The 26,110-nt window shown below is 38.0% G+C and overlaps 1 protein-coding gene across 2 annotated transcripts; it reads right to left on the bottom strand.

The window, feature by feature from the left end:
- Window positions 1-2,324: 2,324 nt before the first annotated feature.
- LOC140151255 (uncharacterized) lies at window positions 2,325-26,072 on the bottom strand. 2 transcript variants are annotated; one of them, XM_072173530.1, is made up of 10 exons: window positions 25,846-26,072; window positions 14,884-15,146; window positions 14,237-14,332; window positions 13,093-13,245; window positions 12,583-12,671; window positions 11,479-11,593; window positions 10,534-10,621; window positions 9,240-9,531; window positions 8,311-8,456; window positions 2,325-6,324 (listed from the first exon to the last, which is right to left on the bottom strand). In XM_072173530.1, the coding sequence occupies exons 1-10, from the start codon at window positions 26,027-26,029 to the stop codon at window positions 6,044-6,046; spliced, it is 1,707 nt and encodes a 568-aa protein (XP_072029631.1). In that variant the 5' UTR covers window positions 26,030-26,072; the 3' UTR covers window positions 2,325-6,043. The 2 variants fall into 2 exon arrangements, with proteins under 2 accessions (XP_072029631.1, XP_072029639.1); XM_072173538.1 differs by having other exon boundaries at window positions 25,855-26,072.
- Window positions 26,073-26,110: the final 38 nt, after the last annotated feature.

Below are 26,110 nucleotides of genomic sequence, written 5' to 3'. Positions count from 1 at the left end.
GTCATTCTTTTAGTTCTTGTATTGTTTTTCATCCAATTCCCATCACCGAGCAATAAACATCACTGTTTGGAATTGTAATTGTTCTTATTCCATATTATTTATCTGTCTACTTGAATATTGATATCATAGGCCTACTTATCTTTTTAGTTAATTGCTGACATACAATGTATAATCATTATTAAGTAAGGTCCTAATCAAGTGAAAATGTACTGATTGCTACAACTCTGTTTATGTGATATTTGCAGCAACAGACGGAGACTTAGTCCATGAAGACACTCGACTCCAATAAATATAGTACACTTTTTAAATATCTTTACCCATTGTGATAGATATGTTGTGAATATAATGTCCCTTTCAATTTTCGTAAACAAAAAGGTACAGTCAAATTGAATACATCTTGGCCATCATTTTGTTCAACATGTATATTTTTGTCACTGAAAGTATATAGTTACAATACAAGATTTTTGAAACCCTTTTCCAGACCCTGTATCAAGAATTACAAGATTTGAAATGTTAAATATCTGTTTTAGGATAATAGCAGTAGGACAGTTATTTTGTTGTGTCATTTACAATCAGTGCCTTTTGCATATGGAACTAAAATCAGTAGATAAGTCAGATAATCCAATGAATTCTGTAAACCTTTCTGTACAAGGAATTGGTGGATGGGATTAAATGTTACTAACAGAGTTTCCACTCAAATTTGAATTTCATGGGCATTTGTTACATGTATTAACCCTAACACCCATAGATACCACAATGAAAACCACTGTGCATGCGTGAATCCTAGGGTCTGCGATGAGGCAATCACCCTAAGTGTTATATGCTTACTGCCCGGGGCAGCATTAGCTGTGTGGCTACCGGTCGTGTGCTTGGCATGCGGGGGGGTCTAAGGTTTGAATCCCGAGCCTGCCAAGTGACTTCTTTCTTCATCTTATCTCCTTTTTCTTTAGCAAAAAGCAGGGTTGGGTGTTAGGTTTAATACAAAGTAACTGATGTCATGTCCATTGGATGCAAAAATATCAATAAATGATAGAAGAGGATATTTTGAATATCTGATCCAACTCCTGCACATTGTGATCAAATTGAACATGGGAAATTTCAGTAATAATCAGCTGGAATGTCATTTGTAACAAGCTTTAGGTTGCAGAATTCAACATGATTACCTGTCTTACTGTATTCCCCTTATGATATTGCACGTAGACCAATGGTTTTTCGAACATGTACTTGTACATTACAAGCATACTTTCCCAAAATAAGAAGTCATGAATACAAACTTGTTGTCACATTCAAAAATGATAATCAGTGTTTTGCCTTTCAATTGTTGCTGTTTTTAATCGTGTATGTGCAAATTAGATCTCTGGTATCAAGTATCTTATGTTTTAAACCCATTTTGTTATTTCATAGAGGCACCATCATTTCAGTAGTGAACAGTTTGGTGCATTTTAATTCACAAATAAACCAGGTGAGATGAGTAGGATTCAGTCTCTCTGAAGAAGTCCATGTTGAAAGAGTTTCATACTGTGTCATTTACAGACTAGCTAATTATATAACAAGGCAAGATGGTGCATAATTTCACTACATTACAATCTTGTCCATCACATCTGTAGTCCTCTGATAATGGACTTCTCTGGGGAAAGATGAATTCTACTCGTATTTACTGACCTGAGGTATCCATTATAGGTAAACTAGGAAATTCTTGGCTAAGCTCGAACATGCGTCCATGTAGCGCACTTAAGGGTGTCTGCTTCTGGACCGCATTATACATGCTTGTTTTTATCGCGGAGCTACAAGCATACCGAGAATTCCAACTTAGTCAAGCATTACCTAATGTACCTATAGTTTCAAATCAAATGAATTTACAAAATCAAAGAGAATAAAACATGCCAGTCTCTTTATTTGTATAGTTATGAAAGTTTAATTAATATATGGAATCATTCAGCCTTACATATGATTTCAAGAAAAATTAACAAAAATTGTACTACCCTGTTTTGCTTTTTAAATATAAAGTTTAAAGAAGAAAGTGATGGTCTTAAAGCAGATGCTGTAACATGTTCACATTTAATCAGATTTTGCATTTCTTTTTTGCTCAAAAATTAAAAAAAATTAATCCACCTCAAAATCTACTGAGATGCGAGTGCAATATTCAAATACAATTGGCATGATTAAGCCTTGAATAAGATCATGCTTTTAGTTTATAGGTCATTCAATGCTTTGAATTTTCAGGGCCATATAATAAATATGCCATATTGTATGGGGCAGCAGTAGAATAGAATAATTGCCAGCAAAATGACATTACATTACAAATATACAAGGAACCTTTTCTGGGGAAGGAGCGGGCAGTTGGAAAATTTTAATTTTTATAGTCTACACTTCCATGTACTAATGAAGTCTAAATAAGATGTGAATAAGGGTATTTCAATATTACTTCACTCCATTCATGTTTTTTAACCAATTTAGAAGTGCAAACTGACTGGTTTAAAAATCTTTAAAATCATACTTTAAAATGTAAAAACCCTTTTCTGGATTTTCAAAAATGAGTGTAGGTACAGGAAAGACACACAAAAAAAAAATCCTTTTTTTTTCTTGTTCTCAAAATTTGGTGCAGGGGTGAAGGACATTTTGAGTCCAGTTGAATAGTTTAAAGAATCTAATTTTATATTTGATTATGGATGAAAGACAACCTTCACAAGCGTAGACAGTCAAACAATGTATTTTGCCTGATGGCAAAACGGTATGCTAAGAGTGACATGCAAATATTGCGTCCCCGATTGCATCTTTTCTGGTTTAATCCCCTAAATTGATAGCATTCATGCGTCTGCACACATTTTTCACAATTTCAAGTTTTGTACAAAATATCACAATACCTCTGCATTATTATAAAACACTTGTAAGGTAAACCATATTTTGATATCAATTTAACACTTATTCTTCAAATAAAATAATAACAGTATCATGGAACAAAAATAATCATAAAACTGTATTATAATAATATTTTTACATTCAAAATGTATTATTGATGTTCTCTGAACATTTTTAATGTCTTAAAATTGTATACCTTCTTCTGTTGCATGTTTAACTGTGTAGTATACAAATTGTACATTATCAACCTTTATTAACAGCTGTATTATATATATAATATTGAAACTCTTTATGTATGGAAGGCACCATTGGTCTTATCTGTTTTTCTTTTGGTAAAATAAATAGAATGTGTTGAAATTGTCATTCTGTGTCCAAGTGGTTTTATTTTGCTTATGACGGATGTCATCCACAGCTTTATAAATAGGATAATAAGGCATTAAAAACCAGTTTTGATTGGCACAACCTGACTGGTAATGCTGACCCACACCATTTTATTTCTTTTCCAAGAAAGATGTTTTTGTCTTTCTGCTGTTTGAAAAAATACAGTTGGGTCCTTTGGGGGGGGGCAATCAGAAATTGTGGCGGTTTTTTTTTTTTCATATCGTTTATAGAACACAGCCTAAACCTAGAACACAGCCAAAAAAAAATTCCATTAGAAACAAGACTGAAATAAAAAAAAAAAAGCCAATCAGTTGGCCTAATTATTTTGGCCTATTACACCAATCAATATTTTTTATGCCCAAGTAAAGTGATCACTTCATCACACTATTCATTATTGGATTTATTCTATTCCTGTACCATACCCATTCAAAATATCAAAAACCAACCTGCCATGCATGTGTCATACCAAGCAGAGCGCACCGACAATTACATGTCATAGAGTTCTACGCCATGCAATCGTGGGTGTGCGCTGGTTTAAATCCAACAGTTCTGATTTTGTCTCTCCTTTATTATAATGCCAGTTTGTCTGAGCTCCATTTCCTTATGTATTATATATTTCTCAGGCATGCATCCTCTGGATCCTCGCATTTAATATTTAATGTCTCATATTGACTGATGTCCTGCTAGGAGACAGCAGATAGGCCGACCTCTCTATTTATAATATATATAGATGAGTTGATATCAGTGTTTATAAACAAAGGCTAGTACTCGTCTATCAATATATTGGAGGGAACAGGATTCGACCATTTCATTTTTCAGTATGTGCATTGCCCTTTGTCTGCTAGGCATAAGTTTTAAAAGCACAAGTTAATATTATAACAAAATAAAAAAGAATTACATTGCGGTATACTGATTTCAATTATGTAAGTAATAACAGAATTAATCAAATCCTCACAAGTATTAATCTTGTAAATGAATTCTTGCAATGAATGATTCTGGCAAATTATCTACCAATGTACACATTGAAAATGTACACAAATACTTTCACAATAATCTTTGTATGGGTTGATTCACAGAATCTCACCAAAATTCTAACAGGCATGTTGTCACAATGTCCTTATCCGTCCATTTCCACAGCAGACAACATCATGAAAACTATAAATTTGTAATTTTGTAGTTACCGAGGTAGAATTTACAACCCTGTTCTACAACGGGTGGACAGACCTTTCAAGTAGGGTCGGTCAGTCTGGTTTTTTTTTTTTTTTTTTTCCCCGTTTTGCATGACACCAAAAATCACAAAAATCTGTGTATATTTTGCAATTTGGGGAAATACAAAAAAAAAAAAATTCCTGACATTTCCAAAATTTGGATCGGTATTCATTTGTACAGGAAAAAATTGTTTACCAATTCTTGTCAAATCTGGGTCGGTCCGGCCCGTAGAACAGAGTTTTCTCTTAAGCGTATATACATATATGGCTCACATGCATCATTTGTTTCATCTAACCATAAATAAAAACTGAACTGTGCATGCTAACTCATGTAAATATGAATTCATAACCAATGGCCCCAGCTTGTGGTACAAGACCTCATCTTCTCCAATCCAAAGACGGGCTACTTCTACTGCATCAGTTTTAGTAGTTCTTGATTTCAGGTTAAAAATCAGGAAATACAAGCAACTTTACTATTTTAATCCGTATCTTCCAAAGTGTAAAATCTTTTTAACTCTCACCTTACAAAGCAATTTTGATTGTCGAATGAAAAGCTTTTGTACGACAATGAAAATGGTTTTGTAAGGTGAGAGTTACAAAGTTAAACGGGAGTTCTACCTTCTCCTGGTTACACTCAAAATCATGCACCATTATATGTTGATACCGGTTTGAGTCCCTTCTATCCATTGCTGCCACATTAAAAACTCCTATGCAGACACACATTGGGGTTCTTGGGTTGCACCCCTGGAAGCTCTGAGAATTTTTTTTTTGTTGTTGTTGCATTTTTTACAGCAAATCGGGACGATTTTAAGAAGGTCGGGAGTTAGGTCTGTTTTTCGGGAGCCTCCCAACCAAATCGGAAGGGTTGTTATCTCTGTACCATGGGATTCTATAGACGAATCCAACGAGCCAAGTCATGGTCAGGATTTGGTCGGACATCTTTGGGTAGCCGCTAGCACCAACCTGGTGTTTTAAGACTATTATTATTCACACAAAGCAGCCATGGATATATCACATATTTACTTTTACCAGAGGAGAAAGAAACAGAGCGCGTACAACCAGTCAAAGTCCCTGTGTATTGTTTTCGGTGAGTTCTCGCATATTCATGAGGGCCGATTGTTCGATCGTGCCGTGTCTAACAATCACGCCAGCGCTGCGTGCCTTCGCGTATACGTGATAGAGCGTTGTGTCCTTTCGCGATAGATGCAGTAATTGCGTAGCAGTCTCGCCTGTCGCATTTCAAGGAACAATCGGCCCTCATTGTCGGGTGATGCGGAGACTTTGACTGGTTGTACATGCTCTGTTTCCTTTCTCCTCTGACTTTTACCCACTTTCATTGGGGTACAGTGCATAGTTCATGATCTCTTAACCATGGGCAGGTGAACAAAACAAGTGTCCCACATAGCCAAAGTCATTTGTCCTTGCTTATTTCAGACTTTTAACACATATAATATGATGGAAAAAAGAGAGTTGCAACAACCTCTTTATAACAATTGCGGGGATAACTGTGAGCAAACATTAAAAATTCCTTACTATGTGATTTTAACAATAGTATTGTGAATATTAAGAAATAATTCAGTGACATCATCATCATTTTATGAATCAGCTTCTCCTGCAACAGATTTAGCATCTTTCTCCATATTCCTCCACTTGTCTTTAAGGTTAACACTAGTCCTGATAACAAAATCACATTTGTCTTTGATAACAGCCCACTTTCCCTTTCCATACTTGGCAACACCTCGTCTCAATCTCTCCTCTTCATCAGCTGTCCATGGTACTCTTTGTGCTGGTTTTCTAATTTGATGATATTGCACCGCACCGTCTACTTCCAAATCTAGACTCTTCCTCACTTTTTTGTGTGGCAGCTCTGTTTTAACTGCAATTGATAAAAACATGGTATTACTGTGCAAGTGCTGTGGTATATCCCCTTTATTGAGGTATATACGAGGGGCAGTCAGTATGTTTTAAGAGTTGACTCGTGACGTCATATGTGGATTGTTTTCATGGCATTTCTCAATGATTACATAAACACTGTACCTTTGTCTTTCAAACAACACGTGTAAAAATTATATCATACACATGATTACGTAACAGCATTAGCATAAAATCAATATACTAGGGACACTGCCAAATCACGCAAAAAGGCGGGCCTTTTAAATTACAGAAAAACCATGTGTTCACAATGTCCAAAAACAGCAAAAGTACAAGGTGCATATGGCTAGTTTTGGGCAGGAATAAACACTAGGTCCTCCGTTTGCATTTGGTAAAATATGAGACTTGCCATTAAACTTTGGTGGAAATGGGACGTCTGGAAACTTCAACAACTTTAGGGCTTGAATGGAAGCAAAATTATTCTGCAAAAATGGCGAAAATGAAAAAGCAGTTATTACAAATGACATTAATTATCTCCAAAATGAAACAGACTAAAATATAATGACTGGTCACGTGTGAGAGCTGGTACTCAGTGCGATGATAACTGGTGCAAATGAAACAACAATCTGCGCATGCGCAGGTGGGATGACCGATACAACATGGTGGAAATGCATGAAAATTGCTAAATTCCATGTAAATAGGGCCTAAAATATTACAAAATGCTATGAAAATTGTAATATAAATATGCATATGAATTTTTATGGATGATCTCAACCTGAAATGAACAGAAAAGTTTTAAAAATAAATTTCTCATTCAAACGACGGCCTCTCTCTTTGTACCACTACTTTTTGTATAAATGTAACAATGGTACAATAACAGTTATATTTTAATCACCGATTCAAATATTTTCTAGGGAGACTCCCGTTTAAATGTTTGGAGATTAGTCAACAAAACTGGTAAAAAAAATTAAATTTCCACGTTTGCAATATCAAGATATTTAAAGAAAGAAAAGCCTTGTTTTTGTCAAAAATAAGACATATTTGACCACGCATTTTAAATAAACTAAAACCTTTACAGCCCAACAAACATGGTTTAATAAACTGGTAGTTTGTGTTCTATTACTGTTCCAAAAGGCAGCATTCTCCATTCTTTAATTCCGAGAAAATATAGAAAATACAACAATACCTCATTTCAGCTTCTTATTTCCCTTAACAAAAACGCCTCAATTTCACCAGGTGACTCTAGACCATTGATTTTATGCTAATGCTGTTACGTAATCATGTATGTGATAGAATTTTTACATGTGTTGTTTGAAAGACAAAGGTACAGTGTTTATGTAATCATTGAGAAATGCCATGAAAACGATCCACAAATGACGTCACAAGTCAACTCTTAAAACATACTGACTGCCCCTCGTATTAATGTCATTCATAGAATATTAGATGTTCTGATCCCCTGCAACAATCTTGCATTGTGGACTACTGCACTATGTGATCAGTATGTCTACAGTGGAAATTTCAATTGAATGAACACAGCCTGATAGAGCGTACACTGCACGATGTACGCCAGCTTGTGTGACTGTGTGTATGCAACGCAGAAGTGAATCCAACCATGCCAACGCACTGGTGATTGGTTAGTATAATTGTATCTAAGGTTGTGTGTTCGCATTGTAGTTTGAAATACGCGATATATAGATTAGACCCAAAGAGCATTGACTCAGAATTGCCCTGTATGTAACACCATGGTAAATCCCCCTGCCACATTGGTTTGTCATGCGTGGAGACCAAAATAGTTTACATCCTGCATTTATTGGCAAACCACAAAATCAAACAATAATTTGCATCTTCACGTTTTAAGTGATGATTTGTGCACATATTGGTACAATGCATTAGACGCAGAATTTAAACAAAGCACGCTACCTTAATAAAATCATTCCACTAGTCCAAAGTCTCACACTCCTTTTATATAGTTTTTTACACTGATACTTACAGATATTTGTTGTTCTGTCGTCATCTTCACTATCAGACGATGACCACTCTATATACTTTTTCTTATTAGCTTTCTCATTAGGTGGTGTATCCTTACTTCTAGTCACACGGCCAGGCTGATACACTTGGTCTCGTATTTGTTTGCCTCTGAAATGCAAAGAATAAATTAGCTTAATTTTTTTGCAAGGAACAGAAGAGACTCATGAAGTGCAACAGTACCCTGAATCTTTTGGTGTCTACACACTGTGCATATGTTTATTATGTGATACTGAAAAAAAAACATTCCAAAAGGTACCTGACGATGCGCATATGTCCTACTGTGCCAGGATTGTTCTAAAAATATGTCACACAGAAACAAATATGGTCAAAGGTTAAGTTGGACACAACAACACGAGTGCCCGGAAGTTTATCAGTCGTTCACCTGAACATTGGCTAACAGCAGGCATCAGTCTATACCATTTCTCACCGTGATGTGGCATTGGCGTTGATGTCACTGCCACATCGCGGTGATAAATGGTATAGCACAGCAGGCCATTATGAAAGAATCCCAATTGTACAGGTATTAAAGCACCTCAAGGCAACCCTCTTAAAAAAAGAAAACCATATTTTAATTGCCACAAGCCGCTACAATACATAAATTAAAATAAACTTAATACTTTGAAGCAAATATTCACACTACATTAATTTGTAACTCGACATAGAAAACATGATTTTAAATTACACAAGGCTTTCAAAAAATAAAATTAAGAATTATTACACAGTAAAAACTATTTGCACAAAAATCATAAATTTTTGAGTGCGTCCTAGCCAGAGGCCATCACAATTTGAAGGAAAATACTTTTCATGTACATTTTTAATTATTTTAATTTTGTCTGCTTTGATTTACTGATTCCTGAATTTCCTTTACCACATTTCAATTCATTCTGTTACCTTTTAGGACTATTATTCTCCTTGTTATTCACATCTGTTTCCATTGTTGGCGGTCTCTCTCTTGATGAAGACTGTCGCTCTTTCCTTGGCTGATCTTTTGAAGTAGATGGTTTATTTCTCCATTCATTATCTTTTGGAGTGGATGGTCTGTCTCTCCTTGTTTTCTCTTTTGAAGTGGACGGTCTATCCTTCCATGATGGTGAAGATGAGATACTCTCCTTTGGGACATCTGTGCCATGCAGCCTGTCTTTGATCGTGTTGGGATGAGGCGTCGATGTTACTATTTCATCATCTACATATACAACATCATGTACAATTAATCAGAAAGAAAATAAGCTGATGGCAGAAATGTTTTTTGTAGATGCTCATTATAATGAATCAGTAGTTCTTCACAAAGACACAAGATTCTGCAAGTAAGCTTGAGTTATTGTTGATTCCCTTAAGCAAACAGCATTAAAAAAGAAACATTTTTGCAATATTGATGAAACGACACACAAAAATTTCCTTCATGCAATGCCGTATGAAGTCGCAGAAACAACACTGACAGAGTTAATTACACATGACAATATCATGAAGCTAACAACTTCAGAAGATATGGTATCACTAAATGATTGTGGTAAAAACTTGTCAGGCTAAATTGGGTACCTGCTGATCAGGCAATGGGTAGACTATCTATGAACATAAACATTCAAAGGAGTAGAAATTTGCCACTGCAACAGGGTAAGCATTGTAGCCTTCAAACAAACATGTAAATATGAACATGACGCAAAATCGCTACCTAACATTTCCAGAGATTCACTTTCTAACAGCTTGCACAATAAAAGCGGACCTTTTGGTGATTTGAGGTGTGTATCGCACTACCCTGGTTATGCATCTGGATTGCAATGCACATTGGCCAATTTCAACCCATATTTGAGTGGCTGTCCTATAAGTAGTAATCATTTTTTTTGTTAACAAACCAATGGGGTCTGTACTTGTGCGTGAGATCAGAATAACTTCCCCCTGATTAGATGGGAAGTTGGGAACCTTGGGTTCAATGGTTCTGCATTTTGATTTGGACTAATTCAAAGTATCTATTGTATTAAATTTCCAGGTCAGCAACCTAGCTAGAACCATTATGAGGGAAAACCATAACCCATACAATAAAAATTGTCACAATGCTAACTCTTACAGAAGACATGCATAATTAATTAATGATTATGCGTATATATACTTATCTTATATGCTTTTGAAAGATAAATGCAATAGTGGGTCATTGCACAAGAAAATTGATATAGAAGAATGTTATACAAACCTGATGTATCTGTTGACTCCGCACTATTATTGTTGTTAACTTCAATCGGTGAGACAGCTGGTTTGGTCAGTTTCTTGTTTGGTGTTTTCTAATAAAGAAAATAAACAAGTGTAATTTTTAGTCCTTTTAAATTGATGAGTAAAAAAGGCTTAGACAACTCCTTTGAGAAATCAATTATTTACATGTAATGAGTAAGAGAGGCAGAAGAAGAGAGTAGGTGTGAGTGATTTTTGCAAAGACTGGTACATACAAGAGAAATTACTGCATAACTGTGAACAAAATAGGATCCATGCTTGATGGATGGAGTTACTGGATTGACAATGGCATAAAATGTATTAACAATGGCCGCATTTGGGGTGTAGGAGTCGACACTCAGGCGAATGAAACTTGAGCAGCCCTTGGCAAGGCAAATAAAAACCAAAAATGTGACCGTGGTTCGATAGTACAAATACGAAGCATGTGTCACTGTCTGCATTTCCTGGTTACAGATGTGTGTGTGGTGGGTTGTGCAAGGGTGTGTTATGAGGGAGGCATAGGAGAGGGGAGAACTGGATAGTGGAAGAGTGAAGAGAGAGAGGGAGGGGAGAGACGGAAGGGAGAGAGAGGATAGATAGGGGATAGAGAGAGGGAGAGAGAAGAACCTTGTTTCAAATGGATATTTTATTTTTGAAAAGACCACATACATACCAGGGACATATACATCAATAAAATTGTATAGCCTCTCTGGAAAACTAGTACATTGCATATATACTTGCTCAATTACCATTTTGTGCAAATGTTATTACAAACTTGAATATAGTTATTTTTCAAAAACAAAAATAATTAGAATACTTCTGGAGGACTATGGTCAAAACAAAAATATTCTATACCTTATAGTGGTTATGTAACAAAGAAGGAGGGACAAGAGAGATTGTGGCGAAATAGTAATTTCAACCTTTTACTTACTTTATACTGTTCTCTGATACGTTTGAGTTCTTTCATGAAATCAGTAGTTTCATCTTCCAAATTGGTACAGCCAAGTTTCCTACCCACAGCCTGCAATCTTCCCATTGGTATGTGTCTGTTGAGAACAAGACAGATAGCTGAATCAAATACAGGTGCAGTACCGTCATCAGTCTATGTCTAGAATAACCATCACAGCTAGAAAACAGATTCCCAAGTTATTCACATGGGTATACCAGGACAATCAGTATTTCACTTAGAAACAAAGTTCATTGTATCAGAACCAGTAAATGCACTTACTTTTGTATGCTTCAGCAACCAGTGTTGCCTTCTAAAGTACTTGATAACAAGTGACTGCTACTGACATGACAACCATGGTAGATGGATTTTCAGTGCTCATCTTAGAGTTGCCAGTTGAGTTTTCCCCTAGGGATTTTCTTGATCCCTGTTGCAGAAACTCATAACAAATATGAGAAAGTTAATACTGTCCTTCGTCCCTGTTCATGGTGATGACCCTATTTCTTATTTCAGACAAAAAAACCTTTGTTTACTGAGTTTACTCTACCGATCCTGATTAATTTATTCAACAAAGCAGAAGATCTTTTTTCAATGGCAATTTCAAGCTATATGTTGCTCAATGCTTGAAATGCACTGTAGACATGGAGTGGAATTTTTCTATTGAACAGATTATACTCTGTGAGCTAAGTGTTTAAATCTGGATAGAGAACAGGCTGTATCAAAATGATTGGTACCCATCAAATTTGATGTTTATTGAAAAGCATGCCTCTACCAAATGCCACATTGGATACTACTGAAATGGCCAGAATGTATAGTTTATGACTTATGAAACAATTATTCTACACATTATTTGGATCTTATGTTGAATTTTGATGTGTCTGGCACATCCATTATCAATGAAAATTGATGGGTACCAATCATTATGATACACCTTGTAGACATCAGGCATATACAACTGTCCCATAAATAAAGCCTTTTAACTTCAGATTGCAAGAACACTGAACTTCCCACATTGTTCTGATATTGCATCATGTTGCACACATTACAACATGAGATAGCCTGTATGTACAAACCCATTTTAATCCTAACCTGGAATTATGTGTGCTGGTTTGTAGACTTGGTGTTGATATACTAGAGGCGCGTTGTTGTTTCCTTGATTCCAAAAACTTCCTTGAAGCCTAAAAACATGAAATACAAAAAATCACAATACACTGTTACATTCTACTCACAAGTAACTGTACACACTATATATTTTTCAATTTCAAGACTCACAGAATATTTAAAGCAAAATTCACTGTAGGCCTATATAATATTTTCCATAGTTATGCAGATACAATAGATAGTCACTACTTTTGCATATGTGAAGGTCATATCATGTACAAAAGTAGTGTATAGGTGTAAACCCACAAGCCTCAGCACACTTTTAGAGATATTTGCTGACCACTGTGGCCCAAGACACGCCATATTTACCATTTAGCAACAATCACAATTAGTCATGATTATCACTGAAGCTATATTAGCTATTAATATTATTTATTTCAAAATGTGACTCCAGTTATTATGGACGGCCCCTAATGGAAGTTGTTATATCCGCCTTACCTTATGTAGGAATGGTTCATCCACCCTCATGTATTCATAGATAACGCTCAAATTCTCTATGGCCTTTTCCTGGAAGTTTTCCCATGTCATATTGGATGGCAACTGTTTTACTGACTTTTTCCGCAACGCTGAATTAAGTGTAGCCATTACACCCTGTAAACATATATAACAGGATCAAATAAAGATAAGTTTAGGTTTTTGAATTGATAAATATGTGATTCTATCAAACCAACAGATATTATACCCAAAGATTAATGATTCAAAATTTGCACCATATGTAACGCAATAGAAAATCCACCATCTTGGTTTGTCGCTCATGGGGGGGGGCAGATAATGTACCTATGGCATTTGTTGGTAAAACCCATAAATCAATTGATAATTTTAAGCTTCATCATTTCAAAGGTTTGCGCACGCAGTGTTTAAAGTGCACAAATTTGACACAACACATTACCATACAAACAATCACACACTTTGCATTAAAGTTTGCCAGGCACATAGTGAAATAATCAGGAGGTACATTAAGTTGCCTTCATACATACTCAGATAGCAAGAACCAATCAGAGCAAGCTTTAGAAAAATCCAAACCATGCATTGATTGTGTAATGTGTATAATGTGCACTCCACGTACTATGTGCAGTGCTTTCGCACACATGGTCAAGCCATGTGATGTGACCATGTGTGCTTTCGGGCGGGTTGATGCATTTATATTTGGTTCTAGTTTCCAATATTTTTAGTGACAATTTTGTTACAAAAACAGCAAAAATGATGTGTTTTTTTCTTCTTGTGTATGGAATAGGTTAATGAACGCATATTACTTGTTGCTCGAAAAATTAGACAAAATAATGCACTTGCGCTAATGTTGATGCATCTAATGCACTCACCCTTCGGGGCTCGTGCACTAGACGCATCAACAACGCGCACACATTATTTTGTCTAATTTATTCAACAAGTAATATGCGTTCATTAACCTATAATCAGTGAACCACATGCAAACATTTTAGAGTTGGTACTCTTTGATTCTACCTCATATATCAAGCAACTGACAGCTGTCAGAGAGTAAAGGTAACTCCAGTTCCAGACATGTTAAGAGAAGATTAGACAACCAGTCGATGGCAATTTATTGTGTTAAAAATGTAGATGTTACCTTTTGTGCTTTTGACCATTCTTTTCCAGCCCAGAGTCTCTCAAACACTTCCCCACCAGTATTATAATCTCCAGCACGACAACACACCAACACAGCCTGAAATCAAACCATATTAGAACAAGTTATTGTTTGGCATATTAATGAGCACCACACTTCCTGATACACACCAATATAACCAGCTGGAATACTCTGAGCAATGTACGGCATCTTGAAAACATACAATTCCCCTGACCAACCCAGATAGATTAAAAACCAAAGACTGGTTCAAGAAGGGTAAGCTCATTATAATCTGGTCCAGTATGAGAGTGAGTGGGCCATTACCTATTTGGGTGAGGACCATAAGGAACATTTATATTAAGTAAAGTATGAGACATACCAGCCCTAGCAAAATCCCAACAGACACCCAAAATTTGATGTTGGGTAACCAAAAACACTGACATGTCAGCCTGGTAGGCAAGTTGATTTACAAGAGCACCGATTGTACATTAGTAAGGTTTAACTTAGGGTTTATACTAAATATCAGTGTGACTGTGCAGAGAGCAGGGCAAGTAAAATATGATCTAATCGAGCAAGCAAATTTCTATGTGGACTTGTCCTACTGTCAAGTGGTAATTTTCAAATTCTGCAAGGACTGATGTGCAAGGTACCTCAGTTTGGATGTCCAATTCTAGGTTCCTTGCAGCTTCCTGTACTTGTCCTCTCTTGTCAATGTTGTCCTCCTCTATGATATCCATTAGACTATGTAGCACTTGAATAGCTCCTTCCAATGGGGTCCCACACCCATCTGAATCATCTGTAGTGTCATACTCAGTGTTGTGTTCTAGTCCATCCGCAAGACGGGTCAACAGGGAAACAAAATGAGCCAGGCTGTTGCGTGAAGCAGTACTTTGTATAGAATACATGGGTATACCTAGAAAAAATACAGGTCATTCACCTTTAAAGTAATTAACTGATTGAAGGCATCGTATTATTGAAAATTGTCATAATAAGAACAAGAAGAGTATACATTTTAGTTTCCAAGTAGGAAGATCGGTTTGGACACTGTGGGTTAGGGAGGTAGTGGAAGTTGAATAGCAACATTTTCAGTGGGATATATTTTTTACATATTATACCCTATGCTGAAAAGAACATCATATTTGAGTTCCCTGGCTCAAGGCTAGAGACAATTGCATTCAAAATCTAGTCGAATTCTCTGAAGCATGACACCATGGAAAGCAATGGAAGTTCAGAAGTAAGGCCAAATAAAAAAATAAACATGTTTCACGTCCCCTCCCGCTTCCTTTTTTGAGGTTTCTTCAATTATATTTTTATTTTTGAAATTCAGTCATAACTTTTCAAAAAATATGTCTAGGACCTAGAGATGCTTTCTATAGCCTTGCTGATAATCAAGAAACACTTTTGGAAGGTTTTGTGATAATTAGAGGGGGCCTATCTCTCAGAACAAATAAAAAGAGGATTCCAGGCAATATTGTGTGTGCTAAAACAGCTCTAATTATGGATATTTACACTGATTTTGCATTCCTCCTTTTTTTTCAAAAACCCGGACATGTGTAACATGTTTTTTATTTTACTTGTCCTAAATACAGCCAATCACCATGGGCGATCACATCAAAAAATGTTGCTAAAATTGCATTTCAACACAATTTTAGACAATTGTACAATTTACAAAATAGGAAAAATTTTACTCAAAAGATACAGTTGACTCATCAAAATAACTTTCATCCAAATTTCAACATTACCAGAATAAATAACATCTGTTGCAAAAAACAATAGCAACATACTCTAGTTACAGAAAAATTATTTAATTCATGTACATCGTGGAACATACCGGTACTCTTTGCGTGGCTGTGCTTAGTAAGCTGTTGTACGCAGATAACCTTGCTTATATGGACGTGTAGAGTAGCGTAGTAAGTGAATGTTCCACGATGTACACAAATAATTTTTCTATAGCATCGACTGTGTAACTATATGTGCGGTTTTTAATAGCGTGTCTATTCAAAAGCGTTTTTGTCTCCATGGGGTCTCCCTATTTGGTTTTGTTTTGGCCGGGATTTTTCTCGCTGTTCGGGGGGAGTAAGGCAGTTTGTATTAATTGCCCCAGCTCAAGCCATATCAGTAATGTCACCCTTGAGAGGTAGTAACTGCGGCGGGGCTGTTCCCCTTCTTGATTGGCTGCCTTACGACCTTGCCAGGCTCGGACCAATCAGATCTCTTGTTAGCGAGTGTCTGGTACTTCGCAGGTTTTTCCCTTTCCTCCTCATTCACTTTGTCGGCTGAAGCGGTCAGGTTCGTTTGAAAAATTCTTTTTTGGTAGTTTCAATGGTCGTGTCCGGGAAATATTTGGAGGTGTGTTGCCCCAAGTGGGATCCACCATCCAAATCATCAAATAATATGTCCAGAATCCGTTCCTACCTTTTTGTTCCCCATCAATGGGAAATCTCTGTAGATAGTCGTGCATCAGTGTGGTGCTCTGACCGTTTCAGCTAATTCCGCAAACAATAAAGTTAATTGGGTGGTATCAAAAACTGGCTGTGTGTGACGAGTTATTTTTTCTCTGTGCATGTAGCCTAAGACCCTCTGAGGACAAGTGCGGTTTTTAATAGCTTGTCTATTCAAAAGCGTTTTTGTCTCCATGGGGTCTCCTATTTAGTTTTGTTTTGGCGGATTTTTCTCGCTGTTCGGGGAGTAAGGCAGTTTGTATTAATTGCCCCAGCTCAAGCCATATCAGTAATGTCACCCTTGAGAGGTAACTGCGGCGGGCTGTTCCCCTTCTTGATTGGCTGCCTTACGACCTTGCCAGGCTCGGACCAATCAGATCTCTTGTTAGCGAGTGTCTGGTACTTCGCGGGTTTTTCCCTTTCCTCCTCATTCACTTTGTCGGCTGAAGCGGTCAGGTTCGTTTGAAAATCCCGCCCAACCCACCCAGTTTTGTAGCTGGGGGAGGGTTCGGTGGGTCGTCCCAGACCAGTGGTGTTTGGGGGTAGCTGGCCAGGTCTATGCACAGTCCCCGTTCCGGATGTGGGGGTGGGCTGGCAAGATATCTTGCAGCGTGTGCTCAGCCAGGTATGGCATGTTTTTCAGGGGGATCAGGGTCTGGACCGTTTCTTTTTTGGTAGTTTCAATAGTCGTGTCCGGGAAATATTTGGAGGTGTGTTGCCCCAAGTGGGATCCACCATCCAAATCATCAAATAATATGTCCAGAATCCGTTCCCACCTTTTTGTTCCCCATCAATGGGAAATCTCTGTAGATAGTCCTACTTGTTCGTGCATCAGTGTGGTGCTCAGCTAATTCCGCAAACAATAAAGTTAATTATAATTAAATCTGGTCAACCAGAAAAACTCACTTTTGGTCAGATGGAATCACTGACGTTTCGGCCAAAACCTTTGGCCTTCAACCATGTGACAGATTCACTCTAACGCCCCGTTACATGGTTGGGATCGGGTCATCAACTTCCTCATCGATTGACCTCGGATGAACCTAAATCATCCACCCAGCTGAAGGCCAAAGGTTTTGGCCGAAATGTTGGTGATTCCATCTGACCAAAAGTGAGTTTTTCTGGTTGACCAGATTTAATTATCTACTAATTGATCAAATCCCAGATGACTGAAAGTATACACAGTGTTAATAAAGTTAATTGGGTGGTATCAAAAACTGGCTGTGTGTGACGAGTTATTTTTTCTCTGTGCATGTAGCCTAAGACCCTCAGAGGACAAAGTCTATAGTTATTTTTTATTACTTTCGTGGTCTGTGCTGTGTGGCGAGCGCACATGAGCTTAAGGGCTCATATTGAAATACCCTACCATGTTTTCACACAGAAAGAAGGCAGGATTCCCCTCACTAAGCGCCGCCTCAGGAAAGCTTCGGTCATAAAGCGGATGGATTATATGCATCAGTGATACACCCTGCCCAGGATTTTAACAAAAGAAGGCTAGCACAGGAAAGCTGCAGGCCGGGCTGCAGGATGGCGCACACCTTTCTGTGTAAGGGAATTTCAATATGAGCCCTATTTATGCAGAAGTGATAAATAATCACACTGATTGGCTGATCAGCGGGATGAGACTTACGCCACTTCTACGCTGAACGCCAATCACTAGCACATACCTGAACCACAGAAGTAACAAGGCGGTTCTCGAACCACGAGTCTCGCCTGCTTTTGCGACCGCCTGCATTTGCAATTACTTTTGGTAGCTGAATTTGGCGGTTATCGGCTGGGCACGATTATCTGGCTGATGGTGACTGTACCCACCAAGAGTCATGGTCATGCAACAGTTTTTACTAATTTGACCTCTGATGACCCTGAAATGACCTTCCAAAAATTTGGCTCTAAATGTTGACTCTACCCACCAAGTTTCATGCCTATCAGACAGTTTTTAGTAATTTGACCTCAGATGACCCCTGGTGGCCTCGAAATGACCTTCCGAAAATTTGGCTTTAAATGTTGACTGCAGGCACCAAGTTTCATGCCCATACGGCAGTTTGTACTAATTTGACCTGAGATGACCCCTGGTGACCCCGAAATGATCTTCCAAGAATTTGGCTTTAAATGTTGACTGTACCCACCAAGTTTCATTCCCATACGACAGTTTTACTAATTTGACCTCAGATGACCCCTGGTGACCCGAAACGACCTTCCAAAAATTTAGCTTCAAATGTTGACGGTACCCACCAAGTTTCATGCCCACCCGACAGTTTTTACTAATTTGACCTCAGATGACCCCTGGTGACCTCGAAATGACCTTCCAAAATTTGGCTTAAAATGGCGACTGTACCCACCAAGTTTCCTGCCCATACGACTGTTTTTACAAATTTGACCTCAAATGACCCCTGGTGACCTCGAAATGACCTTGCAAAAATTTGGCTTTAAATGTTGACAGTACCCACGAAGTTTCATGACCAACCGACAGTTATTAATTTGACCTCAGATGACCCCTGGTGACCTTGAAATGACCTTCAAAAAATTTGGCTTTAAATGTTGACTGTACCCACCAAGTTTCATGCCCATACGACAGTTTTTACTTATTTGACCTCAGATGACCTCTGGTGACCTCGAAATGACCTTCCAAAAATGTGGCTTTAAATGTTGACTGGACCCACCAAGTTTCATGGCCATACGACAGTTTTTACTAATTTGACCTCAGATGACCCCTAGATGACCTCAGTGACCTTGACCCACTAACCAATACAAACCGGTTCTGTCTCGGGTCAAGATGCACCCACCCACCAAGTTTGAGGAATGTGCGACTCATAGTCTCCGAGAAAATAGGCGGAAAGCAAACTTTAACCAAAACTTTAACCAAATTTGTCACATACACACCCACCCCCACACACCCCTACGCACAGAAAAGTGATTATATAGTCTCCTGCCTTATCAGGCAAGACAATAAAATATTTACTGTATTGTACGCAACTGAATTCTATCACTTTCGTTTGCCTTGTAGAACTGAGCGGTTGATTGATGTTTTTGTTGCACCCAATGATGCAATTTAAAGCCATATTATAACATTTGCTGCTGAGGACGCCCTCGCTGATTTTTTAAAATTCATATTTTTACACGATTATATTGTACTTTATTAAACCAATATACCCTGCAAAAATCAAGACTCTAGGTGCTGTAGTTTGGTCAAAATCCGAGATTTTGAATAAAGCGCCGGAACCGGCGTCTTATTATTACGATGGAATTATTAGTCAAACGCATACACGATGTTCATAACACACAGTACGTACACGGCGTATGGGACGGTGATCTACACAACAAAGGGTCGTACCATAACATGACCGAAGGAGTGGTACGTATTGGCGACATACGCACTAGTAGTAAATTCCAATTTTCTTTGCTTTGCCGTAGTTGTTCGGCTCAAAAATAAAGGGATATATCTGACAGTAAAACTAACATTTTATGTCAAAGAATTGCTAATCTATTTTGTATGATAATGTTATAATATTGCTTTAATTTGATGCAATTTATTACTTTGTTGTGATAATTTTTATGGTATGGGTATGAGTGTGAATATGAGTGATTTGGTGTGTGACTCTTAATATTATGTTTGGGAGCAAGAGGTGCGCTTAATAGGAGTGGGTGGGGGCTGGGGGTGTGTGTGTGGGCGAGTGTGGAGAAAGAATATACAGGGGGTTTGCTTTCATAATCATGTGCAATTTAATTTTTTAATGTTTTTTTAAGGAGTGAGTGAGTGGGGGGTAAGTGTGGAGATAAGATTAGTGTTTTCATAATTTAATAAGTGCAATGTGCAATATAATATTTTGTGTTTTTCTTATGCTTTCTTATAATGTATCCCCATTTTAACTTTTATGTGTAATTAGTAAATAATTAAAATTTTGATGTTATAAGATTGTAAAAGGTAACACAATTTGGCTATTTGCCACAAAGTTATTTTGAATAAATATGAAATGAAATGAAACTAGAAGGCTATATATTTGTACACAAATACGGCTATATTTTATGTAAATTAAATGGAACGGCCTATTTTGTGGCCATTTCAGAGGGAGTATGTAAATTAAATAGAACAGCCAATGGGTATGTAATTTAACTGGAACAGCCTTAAAGTTTCTGTCATCTATTTTATTATAATTACGCAATTGTCTGTGAATGGGATGGGTGTTATTAACAATATAATTCGCAGGTGCAATCTGTGTACAAACTCCGAGCCCTGAAGTTGCTTTATTTGATGATAAACGGACACCCCTTTTTAACATTTGGGGCCCTGGCCCATAATATTTGACTTATGAGGCTCATGTACACATGTTGAAGTATAATTCTCAAGTGCTATCAGTAGACTTAAGCTGGGCACTGTAGCTGCTTTATTTACTGAGTAACGTCTGGCCCTATGTTTTAGCGTTTGGGGCCCTGGGCCCATATTATGTTACATATGGGGCTCATATACGTACATATAACAATATAATTCTCAGGTGCAGTCTGTGTACAAACTTTGAGCTTTGGTGAAAAATGGCCGACCCTTTGCTTTAACATTTGGGGCCTGGGGCCCATAATATTTGACTTATGGGGCTCATGTGCATATGTTGAAATATAATTCTCAAGTGCTATCAGCAGACTCAAGCTGGACATTGTAGCTGCTTTATTTACTGAGTAAGGGCTGTGCAATAATTATGAGCCCTGGGGAGGGTAAAATTGGGGGGGCAAGAAATTTTTGGCGAGCCGAAAGGGGGGGGGCAAGCAATTTTTGGCAAGACGAGAGGGGGGGGGGGCAAGGGATTTTTGGCATGCATACATGGGGTGCCTTTTTAATAAAATGCTCTAAAAAGGCTTACGAAACCGGTACGGAAACGCTTGGGGGGGGGGCAAAGAATTTTTGGCGGGCCGAGAGGGGGAAGCGATTTTTGGCGGGCCGAGAGGGGGGGGGGGCAAGCGATTTTTGGCGAGCCGTTTGGAAATTTTACCCCCCCCCAGGGGGGCTGATAATTATTGCACAGCCCCTAACGACAGGCCCTATGTTTTAGCGTTTGGGGCCCTGGGGCCCATATTATATGATACATGGGGTTCATATATATACATAAAACAATATAATGCTGAAGACCTATTAGTGTACCAAATCTAAACCCTGTAGCTACTTTATTTGCTGAGAAACGACCGGCCCTTTGTTTTAACATTTGGGCCTCTGGGGCCCTAGCCTTAAACATCTGGGGCCAAAATGGGCAGAAGACACATTACAACTTAGGGCCCATACATGTGCCACATATGAGCCCTAGTGCCCTTGTAGTTTTATAGCTAGCCTTGTTAATCTGTTGCCCTTATTTTAACATTTGGGGCCCTGGGGCCCATAATATATGACATACATGTATGGGACTCATGTATACTTGTATATATAGAGTACCCCTGGCTCTATCAGTGTACCAACTCAAGGCCCGAGGCTGCTTCATTTAATGAGAAACAACATGCTTTGTATTTTTACATTTGGGCCCCTGGGGCCCGTGACCTTTGACCTCTGGGGCCAAGATGTGCAAAGGATAAATCTACTGGGTAGGGCACATAAGTGTACCACATATGGGCCCTGGGGCCCTTGTACTTTTAGCGCTAGCTCTGTCAATCTATTACCCCCTATTTTAACATTTGGGGCCCTGGGGCCCATAATATATGACATATGGGGCTCATGTATACTTGTATATATAGAGTACCCATGGGGCTATCAGTGTACCAACTCAGGGCCCTGAGGCTGCTTCATTTGATGAGAAACGGCATGCTTTGTATTTTTACATTTGGGCCCCTGGGGCCCGTGACCTTTGACCTCTGGGGCCAAGATGTGCAAAGGATAAATCTACAGGGTAGGGCCCATAAGTGTACTACATATGGGCCCCGGGCCCTTGTAGTTTTAGCGCTAGCTTTGTCAATCTGTTACCCCTTGTTTTAACATTTGGGGCCCTGGGGCCCATAATATATGACATATGGGGCTCATGTATACTTGTATATATAGAGTACACCAGGGGCTATCAGCGTACCAACTCAGGGCCCTGAGGCTGCTTCATTTGATGAGAAACGGCATGCTTTGTATTTTTACATTTGGGCCCCTGGGGCCCGTGACCTTTGACCTCTGGGGCCAAGATGGGCAAGGATAAATCTCTGAGGTAGGGCCCATAAGTGTACCACATATGGGCCCTGTGGCCCTCGTAGTTTTAGCGCTAGCCTTGACAGAATGTTGTGTTTGATGAAGGAAGAGAAGAAGGAGAAGAAACCATAGAATGGCAATATACCCGTTCATGCTTCGCATGCGGGTATAATGAAGCTATTGTCTGTCCAATTAACTTAGACACCCAGTTTTTGTTACTTATTTGAAAAAATATCCACTTTCAAAGAAAGTCATGAAAGAAAAGTGTTAACATTCGCTGAGACCTAACGGGATTTTTGTGTTTCCAAAGCATTGAGTGAGTGTATTAGCTCAGTGATCCCAGCTGTCCCTCAACCAATTACAACAATTTGGCGTGGTATTTGAATCTTGTTCTGTGCATGCTTTTGGCTTGGCCCAATTCCAAGAAAATACAAATTGTATGCCCTATGAATGTTCTGATGTTATTGGTGAGGAGTACATACGTATAATTCACAATACACTCCAGACGCATAGTAACTTGCCCTATCATTTGTTATATAATAACTGACATCTTTTGAGTTATAGAGGTTGTGCATGAAATTATTGATTGGCTCCAAACAAAGGATTTGAACCGGTGTCCTTCACCGAAATCATGGCACAGTGCAGTCCATTCAATCAAATATTGTCATCAACCTATTTGATCGTAGTGTATTTTTTTATGCGTGTGACGGTATGCGACCTCTCGCGGTAGATTGCAAACATGCTTTTGTTGAATGCATTTGAGTAGACCGCCATTATTGTGAATTAGTAAAAGGATCAAAGAAAAAAGGGTGGCATTACTGATCAATATGCATGATTACAATGTTCAAACACCCCTTACTGTAAATAGATTATCCCATCAAAAGTTTCAAGTCATTAGGAATATTCGGCTGGACCCAGATATCTTGCTGTAAATTGGTCAAAATTGAATAAAAGTAGACAAGGAAGAATATTTTTTAATCGCTTTACTTAATAATTTCTGTTAGGTCTGACGTGTTTAACAACTTTTCTTTCATGACTTTTTGCCCAAGTAAAAACTTTTCGAAATATATCCTAAAAACCAGGTGTCTAAGTTATTTGGACAGACAATAGCTCTTGCTGTCTTGAAAAGCCAAGGTCAAACTCACTTTCAAATTGGAAAACAGTATTGATCACCGGGCTGTAGCCCAGGCAAAAATAGATCTAGTATTTAGTCCGGGCTGTCAACATTTTGGAATTGCTTGGCGTGAGACAGAGACGTACCGGGATTTGCCGACTCCCAATGTTCATTTTGTACCATGATTATTTGAGCCACGGCGCTCAGGAATGTGAAAAGCGGTGGGGTGGGGAGGGGGGTAGGAGCAACAAATTATTCCTGACGATGCGTGAGATTTTACTCATTTTCCAGCTTTTTGCGTGAGATTTACTACCTAGGCTTGAGATTATACTACCTTGGCGTGAGACCGTGAGAAAATGACCCAATGCGTGAGACTCACGGCCAATGCGTGAGAGTTGAGCAGGGTCCTCGTCAATCACCTGATTTAACCCTATTTTTTCAGGTAGATTCAATGATCTTGTCATATAGGTTTTTTTTCTAATTATTTGATTGTACATTTTTTCAATTTAACTATTTTTGTAAACAGGCAATACTATCGCATAACTGCGACTTGTATGATATACGGCTCATTTGTCAACAATTACGGTATAATAACATCATATGCTGATAAATTATTTTTGTCTGTTATTATATTTCTTTTTAAACGGGCCATTAACTTATATACATGTACATTATTATTATTATTATCATGTTATCCCTGGAATTATCAGGATTGTTACTATTGTCATTTATTACCATGATTTATATTATTATCATTATCACTATTATTGCTTCTGTTATTGAATTACATTTGTACATTGTATTATTGATTGGTGATTGGCAAAATAAAATATGAATGAACAGAATGAACAGAGTTGACAGCCCTGATTTAGTAGTATTATTAGTAATAAATGATAAATAATATATTAAGGGGGTACTACACCCCTGTCCAATTTTGTGCCTATTTTTGCATTTTTCTCAAAAATTATAGCACATTGGTAACAAGTAAGATATGTATATTATAGGGGCAAGGACTACAACTACTGTACTGAAAATTCAGCAACTCAAAGCAAGTATAGTTATTGATTTATTGATCAAATATTGGTTTTCCCTCATTTTTGACTGTAACTCCACAACTGTTGTCTGTGCTGAAATAAAATTTCCAGTGCAGTAGTTATAGTCATTGCCCTATAATATACATATCTTACTTGTCCCCAATGCGCTATAATTTTTGAGAAAAAATGCAAAATGGGCACAAAATTGGGCAGGGGTGTAGTACCCCCTTAAGGGAGTACTACACCCCTGGCCAAATTTGTGCCTATTATTGCATTTTTCTCAAAAATTATAGCACATTGGTGACAGGTAAGATATGTATATATATAGGGGCAAGGACTACAACTACTGTACTGAAAATTCAGCAACTCAAAGCAAGTAGTTATTGATTTATTGATCAAATATTGGTTTTTCCTCATTTTTGACTGTAACTCCACAACTGTTGTCTGTGCTGAAATAAAATTTCCAGTGCAGTAATTGTAGTCCTTGCCCCTATAATATGCATATCTTACTTGTCCCCAATATGCTATAATTTTTGAGAAAAATGCAAAAATAGGCACAAAATTGGGCAGGGGTGTAGTACCCCCTTAAATTACTGAAAATGTGATTGTGAGCTGAGTCAGCTGAAGCTAGCTCCCCTCATACTCTTGAAATGACAGGTTTACTATAACATGTTTAATACATTCATGCATGCATTCCAATATGTCAGTGAGTGAGTTAGTCTTGCCAGCAAGACTTCAGTCTTTATTATAAACATAATGACATATACGGACCATAGAGAGTATGGTTACAGTTACTGGAACTAGTGAGTGAGTGACAGCACACATCAATATAAAAAACATGATCATGTACATCGTACAGTGCAGTGCACAGAACAGAAACAAACCTGACAAACCTTCAAGAAGGCGTCTCTCTGAGGCTGAATCAACTGTAAAGTGATCTTGAAACTCCTCCCAAAAGACATAGCAGCAATACTCAAAAATCCAACCAAACACTGTGCTCTTTTCAAGCTTGCTGTCAGTTTCTGTATCCATGTTGTTTACAAAAACCTCTTCTGCAAATGCCGCCATGATTACAAATTTCTGAATTCACTTCCGGTTCCATCTCTTCCACATCCGTAAAAATCAACTATGTACATGTATCCCTAGACT

Source organism: Amphiura filiformis, chromosome 1 (genome assembly GCF_039555335.1).
Source record: "Amphiura filiformis chromosome 1, Afil_fr2py, whole genome shotgun sequence".
In the NCBI taxonomy this organism is placed as follows: Eukaryota; Metazoa; Echinodermata; class Ophiuroidea; order Amphilepidida; family Amphiuridae; genus Amphiura; species Amphiura filiformis.
Note: the sequence above shows the minus strand (reverse complement) of the source record. Positions and strands in the feature narration are given on the sequence as shown.